The following is a 13703-nucleotide window of genomic DNA, read 5'->3' on the forward strand; positions in this document are numbered from 1 at the left end:
GAAATAAAAAAGGTAACAGTCTGAATAACCATAGATGAGAAGGAGCATTTATTTAAAGTTTCTACCTTCTGATACGTGTAAAACAAACCATTCCTCTTAATGAAATTTAAAGCCTCATAAATATTGACGTGTATTTATAAATAAATAAGCAATTTAAGAACTCTGACTAGCGGAAGTAGCAAGATGTAGAATATAGAGATCAAAAAGAAAAATCACATAAATTAATTAGGAAATGGCATTTAAAAAAAACAATATGTCAATTAATTATCGTTTCTACTCTAACGCAAGATCAATTTTGTCAGACGCGATTGTTCTTGTCCAAAGTTAACATTGTTGACGCCGTCTCAAACACAAAAGCTGTCACTCGGACGCCAAGTCACTAAAGTGTCAAAACTGGAATTTAACTTTATGCATATGCACGTAGATCTGTTTCTCTGTGGTCTGTGAGGGATTAATCCGTCGTTGGTGTTGAGCCTGCGGTTTATGGAAGGTGGAGGTAAGGAATGAAATCTCCATGTACCAAAAAGTGTCATCAGAAAACCTTAAATAGGTGGCGCTACAATACCTAGAAGTCTTGAACAAAAAAATCAAATCATATACAGCGCACTTCACTCCGTCAATAACGCCTAGGTTCTTAGCTACTCTAGCGCTACTCTGAAGAGATTTGGAACTATTATTTACAGCTGACAGCTGGACACTTTTGCAACAGTTCTACCATAAGAGATTTCACTCCTTTTAATTCCACACTCCATACTGCGGTTCGGTTATATCCGTCGTTGGCGTAGAAAAGTTTAAACAATCGAATTATTGTTACACCAAACACCAATCCCTGTATAACGCTTCAGTTGAAACGAAACGAAACGCCACATGTCACTAACTTAAACCCAAATGACAATCAACTCGTAAATGCACACTTTTTAAGCAGACTTTGGGAATTGAACCAATTACGAGTGGCGTGTTGCGATGTGCGTGACATGGGATATGATTGAGATGGATGTTGTGTTGTGTCAACGATCCCAAAACGTGTGGATGTGGATTGATGCAAGCGGACGCTGACACGGCATTGGGTAACTCAGTATTCAGTAACTGGTGGTGGGTGTTTCAGTAGCTGCGTGCAATTCGCACGCGTGTGTTTGTTTACCTGTGAGATGGTGATGTAGCAAAAACAGCTGTTAGAATTGGTAGCTATGTACCTAGTAATGTAGTAATATAATATTTTTGTACATGTATTTAATAGTATGATGTGGGTAATTAATTTACTATGCCTTGTGCTTGAAAGCACATGAAAGCTAGTTTCGGGACTATGCTTTGTCCAGCAATAGGATGATATGATGATGAGATATTGTTATATAGATGGACTATTTAGCTTAGGGAGCTCAGGGTGCGTAGACAACGTGCCAATCGTTAACGCTCCGTAGCGAACGAAACAAAACGAAACTGTCATTGTCGTACTATTATGGAAGAGTGATAGAGTGATTTGAACGTTGGCATTTTGTCCAAACGTTACAATTTAAAAACTATTTAAAAGTATAAATTCACCCGAAAATTAAGATATAATCCTCCTATGTTTTTTATGTGGTAATAAGTAAAGGCTGCAAAAATATCAGTCACTAATCTGAGATACCGTCTTTATATCAGTCCAGTAGGATTTTCCACATCATTACACATACCTATATATTAAATTGGTAATGTTTCCTATTCTGACTCACTGTTCATTTCATTAGATAAGACAATTACCTAATTGTTTTATTTTTTGTATATATTTTTTTATCTCGTGCATCGTTTTCATCGTTGTTCCGTTTCATCTACCTTTGGGCGTACCGTCAGCGTCACAAGACATGCGCGCGCGCACCCATCCGTAAAGCAGGTAACAAGAGCTGGCGCTGAATACCTATATCTGATAATAATTTACGACAATGTAGCTTTATGACTTCTATTACTCGCGATGCATATGCACATTGTTTTGAACTTTAAAATCATCAACAGTCAACTGCCAACACACAACATTATAACATTTATAACGTCGATTTGGATAATCATAATTCGTCCCTCGTCTAACTTCTGAACCATGGGTCCAAAAAAATTGAAAATAATCGTGAAAGTAGAACTGAATAAAGACTGTAGCGAACATGATCAGTGTTAAGCCGTTTTTGAGCTATCGCAAAAAGTTTTCCCTTAGTTAAAAGACGTACAAAACGCTGCTAAAGTACTTCTGCTCCTTATGGACACCGGTTTTGTTTCTAATATGACTCTAGCTCTTAATCTAGAGCCTCAGCTGATTGAATTGCGTAACTCGTTGTCCATAACAATAACACTTGTCTCTATGGTTGATACACAGAGATTCAGGTCGTGTGCAGTCATCCATCAGGCGCGATCAGCCGTGGCGCGCACCTGTTCTCTCACCCGCCCTACACCGAGATGCCGCCATCTTGAAAATTACAAAATTAATATTTTGCAGCTGCCAGCGAATCACCAAGGCTAACTTATACTATGTAGCATAAGTGCATCTGCAAGGTTAATCCGCTTTTTCCCAACTTACAGGTTTAGTTTTAGACCGGACCGGTAAAGAATGTCTATGTCTCGTGCTAATTAATACAGACAATAGGTTTACTTACTCTGAGTTAATTATAGATAAACTGCAACGTCATTGACCTTCGGGAAAGTTTAAGATAATCTCCATAATAAAGATAGAGCGATTTCATTATACTCATAGCGATAGTATGCCCATAATTTTGCACACATACCGCATCTTGATTGATTGCTTTAGCGAGAGACGAATCACTTTCTCCGAACCTGACTCGAGTTTTACTTTTTGTTCATCATGTTACATTAGTAAGATAACATTCGTTAATTTCTTGCTATCGGCGAGTAATCGAAAGAAATGAGATTGTGGATTGGGTTCCGTTGGCGTCGTAATTGCAATGCGGTACGGTGTTTGTTCGCCGCTCAGTCCGTGTTGCGCCGCCGTGGAGGGCACGCCGCAGTTCGCAGTCAGTCAAACATGGCAAAAAAAGCCAAGTAAAAAGTTTAACCTTGGTTCGCGTGTGTCCCATGGAAAATGAGCGAGGAACAAGAGCAGCCGGACTCGTTCAACTCCTGGGAGCTGAACGGGCTCAACTCCTTGGACCTGTGGGACTACACGGTGGAGCTGGAGTGCCTGCAGGGGACCGAAGGTTAGTTGCGCAAGGCTGTGTGAGAGGCATTTACTGGCCGTTGCGGTCACGAAACGCCTCCAATTGCACCATGAAATTGTTTCACGGCGTTGGATATTATGGCTGATTCTTTCAACGGTGAATAAATTAGGGTCTGAGCTCGTGGTCGGTTCAAGAACATAGCTTGAGTTTGTACCTAGTGTTTAAATCAGTAAGTTTATGACCCATGATACCGTAGTTGATGATGACTGGATGTACCAGAAGTGTTTTCCCACATAATTAACTTTTCTTTTGGATGAGACTAATCTATGCAAGATTGTCACAAGGCCCCGTGATTATAATCGTGCTTACCTGTCGTCTGTATCTGTGATTATAATGTGTAAAACTACTATAGTACGTCATGCGGTAATTGAAATTTTCCGCTTTGGTTTTACAGGACAATATACTGTCTTGTCTAAGCCATTTAAAGCCACTTTTACCAGAAAAGTGAGGTCTCTTCTATTGGTTTAATTGCATCTGTTTGGTTTAATTGAACATCCCGTATGGCCCTGTGCTGGGGCGTTAAGCAGTTAAGTGGCCTCGTCTAAATATGTACTAATTCAGATATACATATGTATTCATAGCGAAGTACATAAGAAGTATATACAAGTATCTATTATCATAATAGGCACCTATCTGAGGCAATTCTTTTGTGAGTTACTCTCTCTTGCTCTCTTGCTATTCGTTAAATTGGTACATTCATATAATGATGCGGTTTAGTATGCTGAAAGATACTTCCATTAGATATCATTTATTTATTGCATTTTTGTGGTGAAACTAGCTCTTTATTAAGACCTTGTTCTATATTCTATGCAGCTTTGCGATTCGGTACCAAACCAAATGTTTTGTAGTTTGTCTTAAACCTACGATTACCGACACGACGCTACCTACTTTGTTGACCTGCCATTGCTTAAATGATATTTATAAAATCTATTATCGCTAGTCAGTAAATAAGAAACAAAAAGCAGTTTATCATTTAAGTACAAATCTAAATACCTTTTGGTAAATCGTTGCTCTCCTTATCATTTTTACGTCGACATTATATTTATAAGTAGGTAGGTAATCATTTATTTTCAGTATGTCTTCACTTATTTGCATACAAAGGAATGAATAGGTATGTGCTCCGTCTTACAAAAAGTAACACTATCGTATAGTCAGCATTACAATGCTTACAATAGTAACCAACTGGCCAACTCAGAGAAGCATTGAGTCTCATCTCATAATCATAACAAAGTAGTTATTTACGTGTAACATAAACACACTGAAATGGCAGTGCGATTACGTACAATTACATGCTAGCTCCATTATTTTGGCTTCCGTATATCGAACGAGTTATTATAAACGCTTAAATAATAATCTATTACAAATCCAAGCTTTGCCGTAATAAATCTAAACAGCTATTATGGAATTTTTATAATATCTTTGTTTCACGGCACGGTTACGGGCATAACGGCGCGAAGCAAATTTAGTCATGCTTGAGGATTAAGATTGCGCTACTGGACGTTTTTAGAACTTTTATAGCTAGGTAGCTATTTAATTAGACTACTAATTGTTCAATTAAAATATTTGTCGAACACAAGAATTTGATCTACTTTTGTGTCAGAAATCGGGGTTTTGTAATATACCTACTGGTATTTATCGTCACAGTAGCATTTCTTAATTAGTTTCTCTAATGATAATATATATTAACAAAAATACTACTTAAGTACTTAGGCTTGTTCTATTGGTTAACGAGCTTAATGACAGTTAAATAATAATAATTAGCGTGATAACTCTAAAGCTTGATAATACCAAATTTATCTTCTGTTTCTAGGCACACTCGTTACTGTTATATTGGTTTTCCTATTAATGTTTGCTACAATTTTACAAGAAGTAAATCATTCAACAGCTCAAGGGCCGGGGACTTTTGATATGTTCGTCTCCTAACTAGTCCAAACAAAGTAACGAAGTCAAAAATTGTGTTCCAAGCATTTCCCTCTATACCTGCCATTTTTTGAACATTCGTTGCCTGACCTAATATGCCTAAAATAAATAATACCTCAACAAAAATAGGCTCCGCCCTAGGAACCTACTCAATTTGCAGGAATTTTTAATTTCCCATAACTTTATATATAATTACATATCATTTACGTATTCCGCGATTGCCACATAATAATAATTATTAAGAATTATAATAGGTAACTTCATCACGAATTTAAAGAAAGCCATTTTCATTAACCATAATAAGTTATTTATTGCATTACATATTTGGTTTGATTTTACTTCAAAATGGCTGGTCAAAGGGCACCTATTGTCGAGCGAGTTGGTCATTGACCCGTTCTTCTAAATCGTATGGCATACAATAGGTAATAGGCGTTAAAGTGTGTGTTATGACATAGCTCTTACTAACCTTTAGACTGACATTTTAAAACTACTGATGTAAAGATGTAATTGATGTTTAATAGACGCGGTAGGTAGGTTCCTAGGTAGCTATATGCCTCTTTTGATCTAAAGCTTAAGAAATAAAGTAGAATACATATCTTCATGCATAATATGTACTTTTTTTACTCGTCGACTTTAATGGTTGAATTTAGACTTCATATACCACACTGTAATCGCATACTTTTCACTATGGGCTCTCGACTCAACTATAATGTTTTCTTACGAAACGCTTTATTCAACTGTAATGAATTCAGCCAATCACTTGTCGCCAAAAGATAGAAGATATCAACGCGCTACTATTTAATGAACAAGAAATGCGTCTTTTGTACTACGTACATATCTTTATATCTACTGAGATACTCTTTACCTAATTTTGTTTAATTATTTAGGTTTCATAGTAAAAAAGTATTATTTTAGTTGACTCGAGGAAAAAGTATTGTATATTATAAATATTATAATACCTACTGATAGAATCAAGCTTTTCAATTTCGTACCTAAGTTGGCCTAAACACTGTACTCGAATGAAAAGCTCTCTATTATATCACGATTGTATAATAATAGATTGTAAACCAAGGGATGAATCTCACTGCGTTCGAGCGCCAAACTTCCTCTAATGAAATGAGTGCCTTTCATCTGAGTTAAACACACTACTTTTCATTTTGAATATGAAGAAAGTAAAATACACATGTTTAAAAAAATACTAAGTATATATTTTTATGGAGGCTTGGATTGTATTGTCAATACTCGTATTTTTATAACTACATTTTAAAGAGATTAAACTATACAGGCATATTATTATGGAACAATGTTAAAGACGTTATTCAGATGCGAATGTACGTTATATAGGTACATACCTAGGTATATATCATACAAATAAGGGTACAATTATACCGACAGCGCATCCGAATCATTAGATCAGCCTCGCCTGGGAAACTATAGAAAGTTATCATACACTAACTCCATAATATAAGTGATAGTGATAGAAACTGCGGCATTGTATGCTACAACAAAGATCGTATTTGAAAGTTACTAAGTAGATTTAAGCACAAACAATGTTAGGTATAATTTTATGTTCGATCCCAGAATTTCGAATAATGGATGAAAGTTAAGTTCAATCATTTTGGCGTACTCTCGCTTTAAGTATACATATACAATAAACCACCAAAAACAAAATAGTATTTTATACAATTGATTATATCAATATTGTATACAATACTTTTTCTACGACTCATCTAAAATAGTACTTTTTTTACTATAATACTTAAATAATTAATGAAAATTAGTAAGTATCTCAGTAGACAAAATATAGTACAAAAGACATAAACGCGCCGACAATTGTCGCCCTTTAGTCTTTTCTATGGGAGCTTTCTATGGATTAAATACGTGATTGGTGTTGACCGCACAATGCACGTAGGTACTTAATTTCTATCAAAAGTAATTCGTTATTCTAGAAATTGGCCAAAGTAAACGTTTCTACTTAGTTGCTTGATAAAACAATTATAAATCAGAGGTTGGTATTTAATTTATTGTAGGTTTTAAACATATAAAGCAACTGGATAGATATAATAGCGCATTATACCTATTTGTGACCCCTGTGCCTTGACCTTTGCCTATTTTCTCAATTTACGAATTGTGTGCATAAATTTAGTATACCAAAAAAATACCCAACATTACTATTAAGTTGTAGTAGTCAATTTGTGTACGGAATTCATTTTATTTATGAATCGAGATAGTTCCAATCTAAAATTAGTTAAATAATTCGAATTCTTTGTGTTCGCCTGACGAAGCCTGAATAAAATATTATTTGCAATAATTCTAAAAAGTTTGTAAATACTATTAAAACTAAATATTATAACGTATTTCCTTAAGTTACATATCGGAATATAAATATAGAAGTTTAAGGAAATGTTTCTTATCTGGTTGCGCTGGTGCATAGCTAATGCTCGTAATAAAAGTGCATATGAATGGATTCATCATGCATAACAGACACATGTTTGATCAGTAGACAGACCGACACGTATAGGTACTATTACCCATCTATTACCTAATTACGGGTTATTAACTATTTACGAGTTAAAATTTTTTGTGCTTGTTGAATATTTTATGTTTTTAAATATTAAGTACTCGTTTAGTAAATACGCCTATATTTTATTTTAGCATTTAGTTTTTTGGACTTTGCAATTTTTTAAACATTGAACGACTTTTCCCTATAAGAGGGGAATTTTTTTCTATGAAATTCTAATTCGAGAGAAAACTAAATCTTAACAAATCACTTTCATATTCCAGGTTTATAGGTTTCGCTTTGAACAAAATAACCTATAAACCAAATTTTTCATTGTGTCAATTAAATGACGTTTTCTCTTTTAGTATGGACGCTCACTTCCCTCATAAATAAAAAATAAATGAAATTAACTAAGGAGGTAAACTAATTAGGCAGAGCCCGGAATTTTCGCGGCAAACAAAAGACTGTCGTAACCTAGCTAGTGTTAGAAACATTTTTAAATCGATATCGATAGTTGTGTAATAGAAGAAAAAAACGGTCTACCAAATAAATAAAAAATATTGTAGAAAATAATTAGGCTTCTGATAGGTATTTCGCTTTCGTCACATTGTAAGTAAACCGCTTGAGCAAATTTTGATAATTAAATATACTTCGTCTGCGTGGAATTAGTAATTTGGGTAGCTTCTTATTTTTATCTAATCTGCTTTTTAATAATTACCCATATAGACTTCCTTTTTTGAGAGAGAACTATAACCCTGTCACACTTACATACGAATTTACAAGTGCGACGGAGAGGCAACACGTCGAACGTGGTTCGCGTTAGGCCCTCTGGTTCAAGATCACGATTAAAAAATGTAAACGGAAAACTGCTATGTATTACGTAGTGAAAGCAGATATAAAAATGTGTGGTCCGATCCAGATATCTAAATGAATTACTTATTAAATACACGTAAAGAATGTTAGTATATTGAAAAATAATGAGAATTTATTGTACATGCACATAATTGCCGTCAGTTTACCAATATTAGGCTCAGCTGGCTGTCATAAACTGCAAATAGCTGATTTTTGGAGCGCAAAAAAATCCTTATTCTTACCTAACATCCGTTTACCTATATACTTGTACTATGTTTTGTATTTTTAATCTGACATACACGGTATTTTTAGCGTTCCGTACCTCAAAAAGAAAAAAACGGAACCCACTTTGTTGTCCGTCCGTCTGTCTAGACCCTGCGGGAATGCGTGAAGGTATCGAGTTGAAATTAAAACCATATAGTTACGCAGGTTTTCAGTCCCTTAAAGCTGTGAAAAAAAGATACGGCCGTTTATGTCACAAAATAACGTACATGTCGACACTCTCAAGGGAATCAAAATTTATAGGGTACTTAATTCACATTGACCTAGAACTATGATGTTTGGCAAGTACTACACGTTTGGTAGTAGTTACACTACAAGTACCGGGAAAAATCTGGAAAATATAAATTTGAAAAAATAACATAAAATAATAATTTAAATTTGTACGATACCGTCGATGGGCGAGTCCGCGTCGCACTTGTCCGAGTTTTTTTAGCTCTGTTAATTAAGTTCGGGGTATGACTAAGTACATTTAAGAAAACTCATCATTTGTTTTTTATTATTTTTATTTTTCTTAAAAAGTAGTTATTACCGTTTTTGTAACACGGACTTTATATTTAAATCCACCAAACAATTGACTATGACATATCAATGACACTTCGAATATCGATCGTCCAAGATAGTAGGTACTTGCGTTTAGTTAGTAGTAAATGCATATCAACAGTCATAACACTAATCAATAGGTATGTTAACAGGTCCTAAGGCAAGTGTACACGCACGTAGGAATTAGATTTAATATTTCCACTTAGTAAATTCATTTGGCAGTTATAAATAATAAACGATTTTTTTAAGTGTATTAAATATGTCGTATCTTACCCTTCGTTATCTCACACGCTATTTTGCACATGTCTGCCGTTGTCCCGCTGCGGTATAGGTACCTACTCTCTCTTGGCGGAAAGTTGAGTGCCAAAAATTAGTAAGTAGCTAGAAAAATAACCAAAAAAATACTTGTGACCTTTCCATAAACTATAAGTATAACAGGGTTCTTTAATTATGCAGTTGCAACGACTATTGGACTCAGCTCCTATCTACATTGGACTCTAATTTGCGATTTACAGCTTTAAAGCTTTATTTATCTATCGACTTTTTATCGTCCTCGGGACGTATTTTTTTGTACTAAAGCCCACCTACTCCACTTTTATCGAATAAACCTTTTCATTGACCCCGATTTCATATATACAGAAACATAAATCGGCATTTAATATATTTTGTTCTCCACCACCAAGGTTACAATAAAACAAGAGCCTTTCACGTGAGTTTATTATCTATATGCACGCTCCGTTACGCGGTCTGTTGCGGTTGTGGTTAGGAAGGGAAGGAGTGAACCAGCAATGCATTATGAAATGACATAGCGTAGCTGGTCATTGCACGTGACGTTGTGAGTCAGCGGAAAAAATCTCATTGCGCTAGACACGACGCCTTGAAAACAAAAGAGCGTACAATGCGTTCGCGGAACTTTAGGCGTAATTGGAAAGCGGTAGGGCTGAATTTAGCGTATAGTTTTGGTCTTTAATTTTAAAGTTGCGATTATCCGTGCTTCATCTGACTGTCGTAACCCGCCCTGGGTTATGCTGAGGTGTTATTACAATCACTTAAGTACCAAGTCGAACAATTACAAATAAACTTTCTGATTAATTGTTATGGACTTCGAGGTTCGAGTTACATTGGTTTTAAAACCAATAAGCCTCGGTAAGCAATGAAGATACCTCTTTAATGCTATTCCGATATAATTACTTGTCTCGAGCATGTCTTTCACTGGCACGTTAGAGTCGCTCTCACCTTATTTATGCCGATTCGACGTACCTTGAATCAGGCTGGGTGGGCCTTACCTATAGTACAGCACAACCGAAGTTATGGCTTCTCATTAACTTGTTGAGTAAGTTCCTAAGATCGACGGAGGATTGGTGAGTGAGCTGTGTTTATGGTGAAAAGAGACTCATCTCATGATCAGGTTAGCTGACTCTAGCGACTTATTTTTAAAAATCGGAAAGCAAGTGTCGCACCCTTAAAGTTTCATTATGTAGGTAGATACCTCAGCTAAAGTTACCTTTCACCATCTGTCAGGATCAGGACTTGCACTTATTTGCCAGCATTATTTTATTCGATTCGATAAAGGTTTTTTTTTGCATTGTTTCAGACTTGCAGCTCGCGGCGGAGCTCGGCAAAACCTTGTTGGAGAGGAACAAGGAGCTTGAAACTGCGCTGCGGCAGCACCAGAATGTTATCGAAGATCAGACGCAGGAGATCGAAGTAAGACTTATTTAAATCCTGGATTATTTTATTTCTAATTGATTTACGAATATATCCAACGTAAATTTGAACAAAAGGTTTAGGTACGTAAAAATAGTCAAATTTTTACAATACTTTTTTAACTTCAATTTTTACCCGACTACTATTATAATTATGTATATGTATCATTTAACCAAATTCGAAAGAGAATGAGTAGTTTTTCAAATCTTGCTTGTTACCTCACTCAGTAATACAATCAGCTGCAGAGAAAAGGTACCCCCCTGCATAAAAGTTTATATGCAAAGATGCTAAGCTAATAATATTGATGACTGTACATCAAATGTGTGCTACAATTGCTTACATTGTACAACGTCGCGACGGCTAGATAATAAACCATGATGGCAATTTAGTTTTTATGCCACGCGGAGACGTTACGTAAATGAGTTAAGAGTCCGAGGACAACGGCTCATGTTTATTACCAAGTAATTACTCTAAGCCGGCGTTTTGAAGCAAACAAACAAGCATTGGATCCTCGTTTCGAACATGATTCGATTATTTTAACTAAGCTGCGAGACATAAAAAAATACTAGTATTTTGCAGCTGATGAACCATCAGTTAATAGTCGCAGTTCAATAAAGGTTTAATTTAAATAGCGTCAACCGAGGTGAATAGGGACAGCTGGGGCGAATAAGGACAAAACTTTAAGTAAAATTGTGACCTGTAATACTTTATAACCAAATAAATTATGTATGTCTATGGCACCAACATTATAATTATAATTTTGTAGGTAGGTTTAATTTTACGTTTAATAATTTCAGTACTTAACAAAACAAACGGTCGCCCTGCGCGAGGTGAACGACTCAAGACTAAGAATCTACGAGCAGCTAGAGGTTAGCATCCAGGACCTGGAGCGCGCCAACCACCGCCTCGCCGTCGACCATGCCGCCGATAAGAAACACATTAAGACGTGAGTCACACGATAAAACACTCTAAACTCTTTGCACTAAGCTTCGTAATGCCACTGATTCCTTACAAGTTTAATAAACAAGTCCAAGCAATTAACAACTCTAAATTTTACACAATACATTTCAAAATAATTAGACACGACATGCAGGCTACCGTTACGTTGCTTTGTTTTATGCACTGAACACATTTCTCGCAATTATTTATGAATGCACATTAATCTCCTACAGCATTAGCGTCGGCTTAGCGGAGAAACGAATGAATGTTGTGACACACCCACTTCCTATCATTACAGGTTGTGTTCAAACATCGAAACGCTTGAAGGGAAATGCGAGGAACTACAAAAGACTGTCGACGACCTTAACGCCCAACTGGAGATAGCGAGGCGACGCGCGGAACGGAAGCCAGAGAGCACTGAAAAACCCAAAGAAAAAGAAATCAAACCAGAACAGACGACGCCTAACTCGAAAAGAATTGAAGCGAGTAGCACGCCTCTAAAAACCATCGCTCCCCTCCCAGAACTGACCAAGGAAGACGAGGACCTACTTAGGTTAAGCGATGAGTTGCGAGAAAGTAAAGTTGCCTTCGCACAAGAGCAGAGACGAGTTACGGAACTCGAGGAACAGTTAGCGTCTATAGTGCAAGAGAACAACAGATTGCAAGATCAGTTGAGGAATTGGAACCAGAACAATGAGGAGCCCAAGTCGATGCACGAGGAATTCGCGATCTTGGAAGAAGTCAGGTATGAGTTAAATATTTCTGTGACTATTAATAAATAATTCACGTCCCGACCGAACTCTAAAATAATGCTATAAATTCCATCTAAACGCTTAGCACACGCCGATTCGAACGTCGCTCCGATGTTATAGTGCAGTTCCGTGAGAATCGGATCCAGTATGCTAAGCGCCGTACGTATCAAACTGAAAAAACACATATAATACATACCTATTATTACGTCTGCGTTGGTAAACAAGTCTAGCAACTAAAGAGCTTTTTCACTTCGACTGCAATGCATCATAAAATGGTTAAGGCATTTTAATTTCTATATCAAAGCCTAATAGGCAGGAAATAATAATACTATGTTAGGTATGTTAAAGTCACGTCTTTTTTCCCATTTTGTGACTACTTTTAGCCGCTGCATTTAGCAAACTCACCGTTGAAGGAAAATATGGAATTAAATGTCTAATGTCTGTCGCATTGTAAATATTACCTACTTAGTTCCATATATCACACAATGGAGGTCAAGAACATAGTTGAAGTTCAATGTTAAAATAATAAGTATATGTACCAACTACCTATGATAATATGTGTGTTACGTATTTGTTACGTTACATATGTATTTTTTATTACAGACAAGGTCAACTATGCATCAGATGTCTACGGGGCGTCGAGCGGGGCGACGATATGTCCTCCATGCTAGACGGAGACGACGATGACCGATCTGCCATCAGCTCCCTCATTCTCTCCCCCTCTGTCCAAGATAGCCCTAGAGAAGAACTCGTTACAACGAAACTTATCAAGTTCGATGTAAGTATCTGTACAAAGTCTTGTAAAATATTCCTTCTCTATCTTTCTTTCTTGAGTTTTTTTATTTCTGTGTATAACTTTCTGTCCTATTAACTATCTGTTTATAGAAAATTCTTTGCATAATCAGTACCTATCTAACTGCACTTTTCCAAAATTATGAGCAAAAGTAATTAACAATACTAACGGCTGGACTAATATATGAAATGACAGCAACTTATGAAAATGAATTGTGTTTAGTC

At 36.2% G+C, this 13703-nt stretch overlaps 1 protein-coding gene across 3 annotated transcripts in view; it reads left to right on the top strand.

Moving 5' to 3' along the window:
• LOC133521211 (cerebellar degeneration-related protein 2) overlaps positions 1-13703 on the top strand; it is a 120315-nt gene that overhangs the window by 103089 nt on the left and 3523 nt on the right. For 2 of the 3 annotated variants that reach the window (XM_061856051.1, XM_061856050.1), the window contains exons 2-5: positions 10883-10995; positions 11793-11941; positions 12233-12679; positions 13290-13464. In XM_061856051.1, the coding sequence (XP_061712035.1) occupies positions 10883-10995; positions 11793-11941; positions 12233-12679; positions 13290-13464 (884 nt within the window). Of the gene's footprint in view, positions 1-2940; positions 3174-10882; positions 10996-11792; positions 11942-12232; positions 12680-13289; positions 13465-13703 lie in introns of those variants that run through there. The other variant, XM_061856049.1, reaches the window with a different exon arrangement.

Source organism: Cydia pomonella, chromosome 9 (genome assembly GCF_033807575.1).
Source record: "Cydia pomonella isolate Wapato2018A chromosome 9, ilCydPomo1, whole genome shotgun sequence".
In the NCBI taxonomy this organism is placed as follows: domain Eukaryota; kingdom Metazoa; phylum Arthropoda; class Insecta; order Lepidoptera; family Tortricidae; genus Cydia; species Cydia pomonella.